This window comes from Mugil cephalus, chromosome 7, assembly GCF_022458985.1.
Source record: "Mugil cephalus isolate CIBA_MC_2020 chromosome 7, CIBA_Mcephalus_1.1, whole genome shotgun sequence".
In the NCBI taxonomy this organism is placed as follows: Eukaryota; Metazoa; Chordata; class Actinopteri; order Mugiliformes; family Mugilidae; genus Mugil; species Mugil cephalus.
Window position 1 is genome coordinate 17,774,053 of NC_061776.1, and position 15,845 is coordinate 17,789,897.

General features: G+C 44.9%; 1 protein-coding gene across 1 annotated transcript; it reads right to left on the reverse strand.

The window, feature by feature from the left end:
• Positions 1 to 381: 381 nt before the first annotated feature.
• On the reverse strand, positions 382 to 13,163 carry vwa5b2 (von Willebrand factor A domain containing 5B2). Its single transcript, XM_047589562.1, has 22 exons — positions 12,951 to 13,163; positions 11,503 to 11,712; positions 10,092 to 10,307; positions 8,811 to 9,036; positions 8,562 to 8,719; positions 7,667 to 7,798; positions 7,464 to 7,588; positions 7,168 to 7,344; positions 6,960 to 7,070; positions 6,176 to 6,378; positions 5,186 to 5,300; positions 4,811 to 4,996; positions 4,501 to 4,717; positions 4,086 to 4,420; positions 3,768 to 3,990; positions 3,332 to 3,682; positions 3,113 to 3,250; positions 2,642 to 2,770; positions 2,514 to 2,564; positions 1,927 to 2,038; positions 1,556 to 1,679; positions 382 to 1,148 (listed from the first exon to the last, which is right to left on the reverse strand). The coding sequence occupies exons 2-22, from the start codon at positions 11,639 to 11,641 to the stop codon at positions 390 to 392; spliced, it is 4,227 nt and encodes a 1,408-aa protein (XP_047445518.1). The 5' UTR covers positions 11,642 to 11,712; positions 12,951 to 13,163; the 3' UTR covers positions 382 to 389.
• Between the last annotated feature and the right edge of the window lie 2,682 nt (positions 13,164 to 15,845).

Consider the following 15,845-nt stretch of genomic DNA (forward strand, 5'->3'; position numbering starts at 1 on the left):
GTTTAAATTGCAGCGTTTTTATTTCCTCATCAGTAAATCTGTCATTAGTCTACAGAACAATCATCCTGATAATCAACCCCCCCCTCCCTCCATTTGACACAGTGATTACACATTTGGCATAGTAACACATTATACTGGCTACGAGCTAAAACCTAGACTACAAAAAGCCCATTCAGATGGTCAAGGCATTGTTGTGATTGCATAAAGCATATTGATAATAAAAGGCCACTTGGTCGTGTAAAATTGGATTGAACTTGGCACTGGGTTATTGTATCAGTTAGTAAAATACACATTTAGATTTCCATGTAAAGGTACTTGGAGTCGCTCACTGGTAACAAGCGGGTGTGTTAATCAGTCGACGTGGCTCAGTTTCCTCTGAGGTGATTGTCTCACATATTGTTGGGGTTGTAACACAGCATGTTGAGCTTGATGTTCTCGTCCCAGTGGCGCAGCAGCAGGAACAGCTGTCTGGCTGCTCCCTTGAGCCCTGCCAGGTCCACCCCCTCCGGCAGCTCCTGGCAGCGCAGCCAAAAGTCCGCTTTCGCCGCCACGAGCTCCCACTCCATGAAGTAGCCGGCGCACCGGTGCTCCAGCCAAGCCAGAGCCACAGCTGTGGCCCAGCTCGAGCCCTCGAGATCCTCCTGGGCCAACTGGCTGCTCCCCTGGAGGTCAGCCGGCTCCACTGAGGAGCCTTCACATATGTCCGTCTCCGATCCGCGACCGCTGTCCGCCTGGCCGTGGCTCTGAGAGGGGCCGACCGATAGCTCCAAGGAGCCCTCTTCAGAGCTGGGGAGGTCGGGAGGGGAGGTCACGGCGGGGTCTCGGTCGGACAGGTGTCTCCGACGAACCCGCGACTCCAGTATCAGAGGAGTGTCGTCTGGCGTGTGGTGGAAAGGAGGGGTGGCCGGCTTGACAAGGGAGCAGGAAGAAGGGGAGAAGGTGACGTGGTGACCGGCGGGAGCGCCGGGAGGCTTGGCGGCGGTGGATAGAGACGGAGCGCTGGGGGACGTGCAGCGGAAGGCCGGGCTGAGGCTGCGGCGGTGGAGGCTGTACGGCGACGCTCGTTTAAGGCGGTCCAGGGGGATCTGGACGCAGTCGGAGTAGATCTCCGTCAGCAGGAAAGCGCCCGACGCCAGCTGCAGACGCACCTGAGAGAACGTCAGAGGCCTGGATTAATGACCGGTCACATGCCTGCGTGTATTCAAGTTTGCAGTAGTTCGCAAAAGCTTCGCACACTAAAAAGCAAAGTGAGGATTATGGCTTCATACAACTAGTTTTTCAAGGCGTTTCTGAACATCTTGAGTAACTTGGCGCAGTCCTTCTGTATCTTTATGTGATCCCTGACTGACGCCACCAGGTGGAGACCAGGGTTCACAGAGGGGCGGTTGCATCTGTCGAAGGACTCGTTGCTCTTGAAATAGTTCTTCATGACCCTGACTGTGTTTTAGGGGTCAGTGAATTTGGGATCGATCACATGTCTGATATAATATTGTCTGATGGGTAAAAACATCTTCCTGAAATGTGCTACAGATGTTGTGTTTTTGGTGCAGCTCACCAGAGGCACGTAGTCCGGACCTTCGCTTTCAGGTTGTTTCTCGGTCTCTGCAGATAAACAGCTGGACTTGAGAGGAACCTGCTTCCCTGATGAAATGGAGGACCTGAGTCTGACCAGCGGGAACCTGGAGCGTATTAAAACAGGTGTTTGTTTTTTTAAAAGCTCTACATTTTCTAAATAAAACACAGACTGCATGTGGCTGTATGCGATGGGAATTTTAAAATAAAGACAAAAGTGTCTGTTCCCATGTCTTACCCCTTCAGGTCTTTATAAATTATCTAACATGTCAGTCTCAAGTTCTGCATTAGCATTCTGTGCCAGCTAGGAGCCACTAGGAGTGTTTTTCTAAGGATTTAATGTGAATGTCTCGCCTGGTGCCAAAGAAGCTCTCCATCGATTTGCTCTCAATCGATCGCTGTGAGCGGGTGCAGGGGGTGCCGGCCATCCCAGGAGTTGTGGCACAGTAGGCACTGCCTCCAACATCTGAAACAACATATTAACAAAGATCTTTTACTCCACTGTTTCGTCTGCGCGGTGATAGGAGGTGGTTTTCTGATAAAGGATCAGCTCAAACAAACTGCAAAAAGATTTAGAATTACTTTAAACATTTAAGAATGGTTTTAGTTGTGGAGTTTCTCCAAAGAAATGTGATGATTGAAAACCTAAAATGTCAAGTGTGATAGTGTGAAGGCAATTTAGAAGTCCTCTAATAAGATAAATGAAAGTTTATGTGCGTGACGGGATACCAACAGAGACGTATTTGTAATTTGTCTGAACTGCTCCTTTAATGTCCGTTGAACAAGCTGTTTTTTGTGTGATCAGGTCGGTTGGGAGGAGCTCTCCTGTTTCTCCTTCCTTTCAGACTCACCAGAGTCTGGACTCCAGTGAGAGGCCTCTGTCCCTGACCCTACCCTGACTCGGGAGTGTTTTCGCTGAGTGAACGGACAGCAATACTTACTAGAGTCCCAGGAAGTAACGCTACAGGGTGAGGCGGGGGTGTCATCTCTGTCTGAGAGATACAAAGATCGTTGATGACCTAACGTCTTGACAACAGAAATGGGTGGTGGTCTCTTTCAGTCGTCCTACCTGTGGAGTTCCAGGTGTCCTCCGCCTCTTCGCTGTCTCTGCTGGTGCGCCGTCTCCCCAGACCGACAGAGTAAGTCCTCTGCCTACGACTGCTGGACTGAGACGTCTGCCTGCTCCCCAGGTGCATCCCTGCACACACAGACACACAGATAGACTGAAACCTGCCATTTAAACTGCACCTGGATGCCCGCACATTGTCGGGCTAGGGGGCTCACATGTGACAGATTTAAGAAATGAGGAGTCAGTGGGTGAGATTTTTAATCCAGCCTACAGATAAAAAAAAAAACAACATCCTATCCCTGCCTCATCTTTCAAACTTTCAAAGTTTCCCACAGTCTGACATGATGCTAATGACACAATTAATTTGTTTATTTTGTCATGTTTACAGGTCTTCTAACACTCTCCATGACACGTCAGCAAAATCTGATTGTGCCTGTTCCCTCTGTGTGTGTGTGTCAGCTGGTAGCACACCTGTGTTCTGGACGTCCGAGCTCTCGGTCAAGCCTTTGTTGGGGTTGTTATCAGTGGTGGTGAAGGCTGTGTACATGCAGACAATGTTGCAGTGCTTACTTGTCTGGACAGCTTTCATACGGTGACGCTTAGCCGGACCTAAAAAAAAAAAAAAATCATCAACGGTAAGAGGATGGATAGTTTCAGTTCAGAGATAACTGTACACCAGTAAACCCTCACCATGTCCAGTGTCACTCTCCTTCTCTGCCATTTTCTCAAAGTCTCTTATGACTGAGCGGGCAGTCAGTTGGTGAATTATTTCCTCCCACGGTTTCCCTCCTTTGCCTTCTTCCCCCCCTCCTCCTCCTCCAGCAAATCCCTCGTCCCCTCCGACCTCCAGGCTCTCGGGGGTCCAGAGGTGCCCCAGGTCCACAGTGACCTCCCAGGACACGGGCCTGCCGCTCAGCAGGCCGTGGATGAGGGAGCGGCACTGACCTGGAGGAGGATTGTCTGGCGGCAGAGCGGTGAAGAGGTACTCCGGGTCTGTGAAGCTGTCCCAGTCCAGAGGCGACGCAGGGAACAAGAGTCCGTCTGAGGGTCGGAGCGACAACGAATAATGTCAGTCTACTTGAATTTGTGAAGGCACGTACTCACTTTTATCTGCACTCTAGCTTACTGGAGTCAGTAAGGCTTCTGTGGGACGGGGGCTTCGTCTCCCCGTCGCTTTCGTCCAGCCTCCCTCCGAGCGTCTGGTCAAAGGAGACCCTCTCCAGAGCCCTCCTCAGCCGATGCATCTCGAGTTCACCCTGGGGGGACGAGAAGCTCCGTGCAGCCATGGTCGAACGGGCGAGTGCTTTCTGTCTTCTTCGAGACTCCTCGCCTCCTTCCAGATGACCGTTCTGGTTAAATAAGAGGGAGGAGGAGGAAGTGGTGACTTGTTCAATCTAAGTCTTACCGCTAACTGGTGGTGATACTTTTCTGTATTCTGTCTTACCTTTTTGGACCCGTTCTCTGAGGTTTCAGCCGAAAGGTTTTGCTGCCACGATGGATCTGCCCAGCGAGACAAGGACGACCTCTGTTCTGGAGGCGGCATCTTCTCGAGGCCTTGGGGCAGAGACCCCGTATCCAGCACTGGATCAGAGGAGTGAGGGTCAGTGAGAAAGGACCCGCCTGCAGAGTCCGAGTTTGAGCCGTGTATGTGTGTATGGGACTGAGTTTGCAGACTTCGCTCACTGCTGAGGGAGCAGCGAGTGAGGACGTACTGCTCCTTAATGTACGAGCTTTGCTGGATCCTCCTCCTCACATCACTGGACCAGTCCAGCTCCACACCTGGAGTGGAAAGAACCCAGCTGTTCACCGCCGTGGATATAAGTACGAGCAAATGGAAGTTTAAGTGACGAGTGACTGACCTGGACTGATACCAGGATCTGTGTCTCTGGCACAGGAGAACTCAGAAGATATTTCTCTTGAAATTTCCCGCAGGGCCTCCTCCAAGTCGGTGCCCTCTGCACATGCCACCATGGGCATCAGCTCGGAGGCAGGAGGAGGAGAGAGCTCCTCACTTGATAGGCCAAACACAGAACCGCTGGAGCCACGATTTAAACCTTTACAGCCCCGTCCTTGAGACTACAAAATAAAATTAAGGGATCGTTTTCCATATTCAGACACATACAGATACAGACAAATTCGTGTTTTTAATCTAGTGGTTTTACTATATACCTCTATCTTCCTTGTTTTGAAATTTGTCATGTCGTACAGAGTGCAGTATCCAATGAGGCAGTTCCCGGGGTAGAGCGGAGGGATTTCATTGGGTGAAAGAAGAGCCTCCATGTTTTCTGGCAGATACCAGTCGATGCGAACGTCAGTCAGCACAGGTTCAAAGGCTTTTTTCAGAGACTTGATCAACTGAGGCGAGAGTCGGGGAATAAACTAAGTTTTGTTTACACAAATGATTTCACAACAATGGTGTAACAAGTGGTGGATGAAGTGTTCAGATGAGTTTCATATGTACAAACAAGGAATGTGTAAAAAATGTGTAATCGTTCTGTAATTCGCAGTTTGTCCAATAGGTGTCAGTGCTGCAGCGCTGCTGACCTTGGGCTGGAGTCTCTCCTCATCATCCAAGAACTCAGTGGTCCCTCCTGTCAGCCTGGCAACGCCCTGCAGGAGTCTCCTGCAGGCTCGGGGACCAAGGCCCAGACCAAAGCATCTGCAGAGGTAATACAGTACATTATATATTTATGACATCTCAAGAGAAAGCATAAGAACGCCACAACTATTATGTGAGTATTATCTTCATTTTTTTTTTCATTCAACACCCTGCCTGCACTAAACATGCAATGCTGATTCCACGTGTCTCTGAGAAAGGGGAAACATAGACAGACACTGTTATTTATGCCCTCAGAGGGATCATCGGCCATTTGGCTAATTGAGAGTTTGGAAAGAGCAGGAGACAGAATAATAGAAAAGGCTGAGACCTCGAGTGCTGTCTCTGAAAACAGCAGGTCTTTGGCCAGATACTGTCAGCCCAGCATGAAGAGAGAGAAACAGAAAACCCAAATGATATAGAAAGAAGAGAAAAAAAACACCTTTCCAGCTGTAGGCTACATATTTAACATTCATTAAAGAATTAGATGTGTTGGGTGCGAATTAAGAAACAACAAACTTAAGTATGTTTTGCAGAGGGATGGCCAAAATAGAGCAGAGACAGCCAGTCAAAGAGGGGAATACTAATGAGGCTTAAATGGAGATATTCTGCATCGGTGGAGGGCCTGGGGGAAACCAGAAGGGGCGTGACTCCTACTGCAGAGGAGAGCACTTAACAGGATTACTGGGCGGGGCTGGAAAATACTTTTTTTTTTCTTTCTCCCACAGTGCTTTGCTCTCAGTGCCCCTGCTCCTTCCCTCCGACGCATACTGTCTCTGTCAGGTTTATCACCTCAGGCTGCCTCCGGTCCTCTCTGCTTCCTTGTCACCCACAGTGATTTAATGTCCTTTCTCACGCAAGCCATGTATTGCACGCTGTGAGCGTGCTGTTTAGATTAATGTCTCCCCTCGCGTCAGACGTCCAGCTGATTTCCATACCTGCCGGCGCATGTGTTCCTGCGCACCAGCTCCAACACTTTAGCCACGTTGCTGATGGACCCATCTGTGACGATGAAGACCTGCCGAGGGTACGAGCGCTGCATGGGCTGTTGGTAGAGCCAGGACAGCGCCCCCAGCAGGTTGGTGCCACGCATGTCGGCTCTCATCCTCTGGACGTACTCGTAGGCCTGCATTAGCGTCACCTAGGAGCGCAGCCGATTAAAGCGAGGGGATGAAAACAGATCCACGGTAAAGGTGGAAGAAGCAAACAACACCTGTCTGACTGTGCAAACAGCACCTACGTTGTCAAGATAAATTGACTGTTTGATATCAGATGCCCCAATTAGCCTGTGAGGGCAGTGCTGAATGAAATCAGTCCCTCCATAATAAAGAGAGCACAAACGCACACATACACATTAGCACCTGCATTAAAATTACCTCAATTCACGCCGTGGACAAACATGAGCGGCAGGACAGGAGATGATTGGAGAACATCTCCTGCCTACGTGGAAATGCATGAAAGGCCACCATATGGTGAGGAGAATGTGCAAAGACTGTTTGTCCTTGTCTGGTTAAAACCTGATACTCTGCTACTAAGGCAACCCAAGGAACTGACCTATTCCCTGATTAAAGAGCAGACAAAATAGAACAGATTGTATTGGCTTGCATGGTTGAACAACATCTGTGCTCAGGAAACACGATCTACAAACTCCACGTTGTTTTTCATATGTATAGAGAAGGACGTGCAATTAAGCCGGATTCAGGTAATTCTGAGAGAACTAACATCAGTGCAGAGTTTGCTGGAGGTGAACAGGGGCTTAATGGTGGTACCAAAGCCAACGATGTTGAGCATAGTGCCAGAAGGTAGACTCTTCAAGGCCACCACCATGGCTTCCTGTCCAAACAAGAAAGGAATAACAGAATGTAAGGATGTTAAAACTAAGCTAAAATTCATGTGCATGTTTTGTTTTGTTTTTTTTACTGCAGGTCACCTTCACGCGTTGGATGTTGGTGCCACTCATGCTGCCGCTGCGATCGACGAGGAACAGCAGCTCTCTGGTGGCTTTGTGCACCTCCAGAGGTTCAGACAGCAGGTCCGGACAGAAGTTGAGCATCAAGACGGGGCTGCTCAGGATATCCTTGTGGTATCGCTTCCTCACAAACTCCAGCTGCAGAGCAAAGGGAACATCCGCATGTACACTTTTATATAACAATTTTATCGTATCTTGTAAATGCACGAGATATGAAAAACAACGAAAACCGAAGCGTTTGTTGAGTATTTACTAGCCTTCCTCTCTGGATCTGAATCTTTGCGTGTGCAGCGGATGAAATCACGGCGGGAAAAGATTTGCTGTTCATACTGGGTGAAAGAGAGTCTGCCCCTCTCTAGGATGACCAGTGGGCTGTGGGGTTCTGTCGGGTTATTTCACAATAAAGGTTAAAACAAACATGACTGACAAAAAGAATTACAAATGTTCTTTCCTTACTCACCGCTGAGGTGCAAAATGATCTCTATGTGTCTGTCGTACAGATGCTCCTGTGCCAAAGTGATGTAGGTGGCGGAGGCGCTTTGGGCACTAGGATCCGCATCTGCCCTCAGAGCGTGAGTGGGGCTCTCCAGTCCTACAAAAAAGTTTAGGAGAATACAAGTTTTTTCAGGTTGGTGATTTCATTAAAGCCCACGTTGCAGAATGAAATGAGTATTTACATTGTAACAGCACACAACAGGGGAAATTAATTTTAAATTTGTTTAAGTACACATTAACTTGAAGTCAACATATTTTAGTAAAGAGATAAATGGACATTATCTTTCATTCAACGCTTCACTCATTCATTGTGATACGGGAGCCGTCTCAGCAGCGCACATTAAATGAGACCTGTCAATCTAAGCGTAGGCCCGGCCCCTATCGATGCTGGGCCAATCATGGGGCCACATAGTACACGCTGGCTCTGTCAGGTTCCGAGAGCCTATTGAGTCCCCAGGTGAAATCCCTGAGGTGTGCTTGAATATTAGGAGAAGAGAAGCTCACTCCCATCAGCCAACTACTGAAATGGCCAAAATGGTTCATTTTGTCACTTGAACCAAAAATACAAAAAAAACATTTGAACCTGTGTATTGTCTGAATAGCTTAATGTTGAATGCAGAATGATAATAATAATGTATATTCATTCATAGTTTAATATAGAACACATATAGTATTTAATCTCTCCATCAGTTTGTGGTCCTTGGCCTGAAAAACATTGAATATCTCTGCTTTAGAGTTTAAGTTCTGGCTTTGACTCGCCCTCTCTGCTACCCTATTCATTTTATTTTCTGATGAGAATGTTTCACAAAAGCTGAGTTAAAATCCTCTGAATCAAACTTATTCGAGAAGACAGGCGGTACCAGCCAGCAGACAGGCCCCTCTGACCAGCAGCTGGAAGTTGAGCTCATACGGTGCCAGGTTGGCAGCTGGACTGGTGAACATGGCGTGGGCACACCGCTGCTCAGAGTCCGAGGCCCGATCCTGTTTTCCTGAGGTGGCACCAAAACAGCTGGTTGCTCTATACGGAGGAGAGCAATTGTTAAGGAAAACTGCAGACAAAAGACAGAATCCGGTAGAGGAGTATTGCCACAGTTAAAAAGCATAAATACCCAGTTTCGTCTGCTTTGCCCCCATTTTCACTCTTGCTTGGAGTCATCTGGCCTCTCACAATCGGTGTAAGAAGTGTGGGGTAGACGATGCGGATTGCTCCATTTTCTAACGTGGGGAGTTCTAAGGTGGTGCTTATGATGATAGACACTATATCCATGGGGCCAATGAGCCCTGTGCCTACAATGAAGGTGGTTCTTTCCAGGTCCTCATCCAGGATGAGATGTCCTGAAAAAAAGGGTAAAAAAAAAATAAGGTTAGTTGTATCATAAAAATGTCGGAGGAACAATCTGGACAGTTTTAGGTTTAGACTGAGGCTTAATTGAGGTTTTGGGGTCCTAGTCTTGACTGCTTCTCCTCCCAATACCTCATAATATGGCAAATTTATCAAAATGGTGAAATAGCCTCTGCCTATATTTGAATATATAAATGAATGTGAACAAATCTGCCTTAGAACTGATGCTATCTGATGCCTGGTTACCCATCATAATCAAATCAATACATGATCACTGACTTGCCATGGGCAGGCATGGGGGAAACATTTGCTTCAGGTTACTCTGCGAGGACACAGTCAATCACTTTGAATTAGTCCGGTATAATAAAATAAAAGTAGTAAGCATTACAGAAATTCCTCCGAACCATTTCTGAATGAATGCTGTGGACTTCAAATTGATATACAGTACATGTTCTAAGTAAATGCTACTTCGGTATTAGGCAGGAAGCCAGATCTATCCGCATTCATCGTCTGTCCTTTCCTATCCCCTAGAAGAGGACGGAGAAGGGACACACTCTGGCTGGACCTGCTTGAGATCAGTCGACTACAAAACAAGCCATTGATATTGTACGCAGCTTGATTACAGTGCTATAAAAAGGCGTTTAGTACGAGTAGATATAGATCTCGCCTGTGTTTATTTTCATCATTAATTGATATTAGTGGCGTTTTATAATAATTATGTTGTTGTCGTTGTTCAGAGAGCCTTCATCAGGCCTGTTTTCTGTAAAGCTAGAGTGTCTCTGGAAGACAGACCCAATGATTAGCCATCTTAGCATCTATAAACACCTATAAATAGTCGCTCAATAAATGGGATTTACTTTTTCATTAAAATGCTGCCTGTTGATTGCTGATGGCCCCAAATGTATTAGTGATTTAAACTCTCTATGTGAATTCATGTTTACAATTTTAATTCTTTGGTTTATATGATTCAGATAATCAGATGAATATGTCTAAATTTAGATGTGTTTATTGTATTTATTGGCGGCAGTCCCCCATCCTCCCTTCTCACCGTTGGTGCATTGCATGTCTAGGCCTGAGCTGCCACAGCAGCCCCACTCCTGGCCGTTCCCACAGTGGCCTTCAAGACCAGAACCAGGGCAACAATCCAGACAGCAATCCTTCAGCTTCCCTCGGTTCTGGATCTGGACCCCGACCAAGCGGCCAGCAATCACAGCTTCAAAGTCCACCACAACCTCCTTCTCTCCGAGAGGGTACACAAACACACCTAGACGTAGGGATACAGAAATATAAGGTTTGTCAAAAGAGTCCCCAAATTCTTTACAGCTAAGATTAAACCAGACTTTTGCTTCAATAAGAAATGGGATATTTGAAAATACAAAAGATAGTTTTTATGCTCTTCTGGCTTTGCACATTTGTGGATCACATGAATACAATAATTGCTTTCAGGCAAGAAGGTAGTAATATAACAGGTGTTTGTTTTATTTGACAGTTAGTTAATTATTTTAATATATGTTTAACTTCCTGAGACCTGAGCTTTTGTTTGCTTTGCATTTTTAATTTCTCCATTTCTCTTACTTGTGATTAGTTGGACTTAAGAACTATAAAAACGAAGCCTTGTCTTTGAACTGGAAGTCATATCTGGAAAAAATAATGATGTCCTTGTTTGTTGACATGATTTCACTATTTTAATATTATACAAAATACAAAATAATGAAGTTATAGCTCCTTACTATTGATATAATTTGCATCATATTAAACTAGAAAAGTTAATAATCATAAATAAACAAGTTTCAACTGTAAAATTTCATGAGGTTTTGTACCTTGCCCACTTTTGTGACGTAATCATCTGCAGAATGAATCCTCTGAAATGATGCTATCGTGTTTTTATACCAACTAGCATCTAGTTAAAAGGATAAAAGTTTAAGTGAAGCAGAATAATTTGCCACAAACCTAAACCTTAACGTCCCCATATGAGGACGCAGGGTCTCAGGAGGTTATGTTACAGGTAATGTTTCTTATTGTTTTTCCACTGGAGCGCAGTTACGTGTATTTAGAAGTTGTACGAAGCATGCCTCATGTTTCTTGCTTCCACTTGTTTGTTGGTATGTTTCCAGGTGGATTTCACAGCTCTGTGTAGTTTGAAATTTTCTTCAAAAAGATCAGATTCCTCTCTAAGAACAGACCAGTTACCTAACACTTTCCCACTCCTCTAATACAACCTTTCTCACTGTAGTAGACACAAAATCCTGTAAAGCCAATATTATATGTGGTGTTCCTCCAGATTCAGTCCTTGGTCCTCTACTATTTATAATATGGTAGCTAAGGCTACTAATGCTTAGCCAGTGCTAAGTCCACGGCTCAAAAATCCAAACACCACAACATTTTGTTTATTATGTATAGCAGGCTGACTTTCTTTCCAGCTCACTGTTACACTTCTGCATGATCATCACTCTACTAACCCTCCACAGACTCTGTGTCAGCGTTGGCATAAGTAAGGCGCGCTGTGATGCCCATGGAGCAGCCGTTGGCACAGGACTTGATGCAGGAGGCCTTGAGTAGCAATGGCTCCCATGTAGAGCGGTTTCTCAGGCCCGCCATCTTTTCGGTAGCAGCAAGCCTCTACTTTCTGCTGGTCGCATGAAAACGCAAGTGCACGGGCCAAAGATATGCTGTGAACAGACAGGAAGAGGCATATGTGAGTGTGCATTTAAATCCTCTCATTTTCTGTTCAGTGCACAATCACAGTGATCTTTTTTAAGTCACACCAGAGTTTTGCTGCGTGGATTAAAAGCGTCTAAATGAACGAGATCCCATTTTCACGTATATATGCTGGGCAGATAATTATTTATACTGTATGTACACATCAGCTATTGGCCATGTAAACAAGCTATCTCCTGTCCTTAGGCTCTTAGCAACCAACTGTGATAGTTTTAGTATAACAGGCTTAGTCAATCATTAACATTGCAGGTCAGCACTTATTACGCTAAGCATCACGCTAAGCATCTGCAATCAGTGGTCAAACTGTATGCAAATCCACGAGCACAAGGAGCTACCACAGCCCTTTTACATAGATATGAGAACAAATGGAAAGAAGTGATGGCAGGCTGTACTCATCTGTTTTCAACTTGGTGACAAACCACCAGCTATGCTCACCTTCTCTCAGAGTTTCCCTTTTTTTTTGTAAGCAATGATTCTTCATGACCGACCTCCTAATAACTTTAAGTGCAACAGGTGCTGAGACCAGTGTGCAGATCACTTAGCGAATGGTACACTGCACAACACGGTGTGTGTACGCGTACGTGTTTGAGTATGCATGCATGCATTTGCGTGTGCATGTCTGCGTGTGTTTGCTGTGGTCCAGGTAATGGTCTTTTCACATCTACCTTTCTAACAAGATCAACAGCCTCCATCTGGCTACTGTGCCCTCAGCTCATAACGGGCAAATAAATGCCTGGTTTGCTAAACTAGGACAAACCGATGCGGTCCGAACACACACGAAGTGAAAAGTACAACATTGCACCCTTTTAGAGACTGATCACACTCCTTCTGGCAGAGCTTCTGAATCATCCTGATTTACACGGCATATAGAATAACATCTGGAGACAGATGTGGAGTTTGCATTGAGTTTGAAACTCAAAAACTCAATTTATACAGAAACATAACATTACAACATTGACTATAACATTTTAGTCAAGTTCTGACCACATCTGTTATTCAAACTGTGAGGATTAAAAATGGATTTTACAAAGTAAACATCCTGCATTTTGTTCTGTGATGTTTAACTAATCTTTCTGGTGTTTGCAGTAGTATAGCTGACCAACAGTTAGCTCTGGTACTACACTGCAGTGCCCTTTAGTCTGTTACAAGCCCCAGATAACAAGCAAAATAAACGTCCAGGAACACTTACTGTACTGTTTAGTGCAGTGTCTGGTGATTCGCCTCTGCATCCAGCCTCTGCATCACTCCACCGCCACATCTGCTCGCAGGTCTCCCAGTGATACAACGTTAGGAGTTTTCCTGGTGACAGACACTGCTCTCCCCTCTCTCTCTCTCTTTCTCTCCCTCTCTCTCGCTCTCTGTTTCTGCCTCTCTCTCGCTCTCTCGTCTCAGATCCACCAGTTGCCCTATAAAGAGGGAGTCAATTCTCAAAGCAGAGTCATCTACATCAATACGACTTGACAGAGAACAAAGCTATATGTCGTGAATATTATCTGCAGGTTGTTCGGCCGATTCGTCTGTAACGTAAGGCATCCTTGCATAATCTACAGCATCTACTTAACATAAAATTTGTTTTCACTCAGACCTACCGTGACGGCCATTCAGTATAGCACGTGTAAATTAAAATGTATCTGTGCTGTGATCCGTCACCGGCGCCCAGCTCTCCACAAACTGTGCTGTTATGTGAAATGCCATCCGCTTACCTGCTCTGACCTGAGCCTCAGAGCTGATCAGAAAGTACGATCGTGGACCTGCTGTTCAGGGGTAAGCTAACACAGAAACGGTAAGCGAGGCAGAGCCTGCTTTTCATCCAGACAATTGGCCGTGATGGTAGCAGCACCATAATTCATGGCTAATGGCTTGGCTAGAGAGAGGAGGGGGGGTGGTGTGTTCTGCCTCTCCCAACAGGTCGGTCAGACAGCAGCAGAAGGCGTGGGTAGGTGAGACCAAAGTAGCAGCAGCTTCCCGTCTTCTAGACACCATTTTAATGGGCCCAACACTACACAGTGAAAGAAAAGTAAAGCTGCATTGTATATATGAGAATATATGAAGCAGGAAACTAGTAAAACACATGGCGGAGACTTGCTAAAATTGAAACAGCTATTGTAATCAGAGCCAAAATCTGACTATACCTCATTTTATTCTTCTGTACATTATCATTAGTATAGTGGCTCTGTGGTTAGCACTGATGCCTCGGGCCTTTCTGGGTGGAGTTTGCATGTTTTCCATGTGTCTCCCTAGGCGTGAGTGCGAGTGCGAATAGTTGTTTGTCTCTGTGTTGGCCCTGAGATAGACTGGAGACCTGTCCGGGGTGTAGCCCACCTCTCACCCAATGACAGCTGGGATAGGCTCCAGTAACCCCCGCAACCCTAGTGAGGATGAGCGATTACAGAAGATGAGATGAGATGAGATATACCACTGTTTGGAATATAACAATACAAATGATCACCCACAAGTGAGCAAATTTGTGTTGCAGTAATTAAACTTGAAATTACCTTTCACAGGCTTGGACATAAGATTGTTTGCTTTGTTATTATTCTTAGTATTATTTGTCAGTTTTAGGTCCTGCAGGTGCGTGTTTGAGAAACAGAGCATGAAAGGCTCCGTGGAGGTCAGGATAGTGGAATACCCTCTATGTGATGCTTCAGCTGGAAAGCACTCTGCTGTTTGTTTTGATGTTCATGTTGTGGCTTGAGCTACACATCCACTGATGTCACTCATGTTCACACACATGTAACACACATCAAACCATTATCATCGTCAGCAATGACAATTTCTTATCCTATCTTATCTTATTGTATTTTGTGTTTGGTACAACAGCAATGTGTGTGCATCACAAAAAATGTTCAGTCATACATTTCTGTGCTTCTTTGTGTGTGTGTGTGAGATATACATAGTCGGTATATATTCAATCTGTGTCCCATCCTGCCACCAAGTGGTCCTTTTCATTTCCTGTCATCTATTTATGTCATGGTCTTTAAATAACCTTTAAATTATATTTCACAGCTTAGCATTTATAGTTAGAAACCAAAACGTTAATAGGTCATTTCTGAATGTTTCTGCGTGCACTTTAAAAAATTATACAGGGTCAGGACCTTTACTGTGCCTAAATGATGTTAAAATAACAACATCAGTTATAATAATAAGTTTAATAGAATATTTAACAGGAAATTTACTCATATTCGAATTTGGTCTAGTAATGATGACCTGGTGGATGTAGTTAGATAATTATTTGCTTGTCTCTTGGTCCTTTTCTGGCTAAAATGATATTAAACATCCATCACAAGTTCACCTGGTTAGTAATCATAAAGTGCACCATTTATTTGCTTGTTGTTTTCTCAGTTTTTGTTTTGTGCTGTGCACAAATGAGCTGAGTGAATTTTTAATTAACCTAATTAGCTAAGCTTAGTTTAGCATAGCTTAGCTAGTTAGCTACCAACGTTCAGTAATCTTTATTATTTATCTATACAAATATTAATTAATCTCAGCTTTCATTTTGCTCTGAACAGGTAAGCACATTACCATGAGTTACGTACAGAAATGTGTATGAATTATTTATTTATTTATTTTTACTTACTAACTTTAGTCCAGTGCAATAAACTGTAACTTAATTAATGTGCTCTGAGCTATCAAAGACCTCCAAGCTGTAGTTATTTGAGCTTAGCTGAAGCCAAGCTAAGCTCTTATTAGAGTCACTTACAATAAAGTTAGCTCTGCTCTGTGAATAATAAATAGCTAAGGCGAGCTACTTAGAATGAAGAATTCCCAAACAAAAGCTTGTTAAGTTAATTACTCCTTTTGTTAATTTGACTCATCAACCACCAAATAACGGGTTTTTGGATGTGGCAGAGGCTGAATAATCATCTTTAGAGAGATGTGAGCATATGCATATTATGTCACCAAGGAAAAAACTGTGCTAAAATGTGCTAAACGTCGATGTAGTCATGAGCTACTACACGTTTAGATTACAGCTCCACACTACATCTGCTGTCATGGTCTTGTTAACCTGCCCAGTCTTCATGGCCTGCAGTAATCCACTCCTATCTGAATGAACTATTCTCTAACTTGTCTATCTCTTATATTC

What these genes read in the sequence shown, in the direction of transcription:
- vwa5b2 (XM_047589562.1), bottom strand. Translation starts at nt 11,641, where the DNA reads ATGGCGGGCCTGAGAAACCGCTCTACATGGGAGCCATTGCTACTCAAG. An exon ending in TGACACAGAGTCTGTGGAGG is followed by an intron (nt 10,308 to 11,502) that starts GTTAGTAGAGTG and finishes CCCTACGTCTAG; the next exon opens with GTGTGTTTGTGTACCCTCTC. An exon ending in AGGAACACATGCGCCGGCAG is followed by an intron (nt 5,301 to 6,175) that starts GTATGGAAATCA and finishes TTACCTCTGCAG; the next exon opens with ATGCTTTGGTCTGGGCCTTG.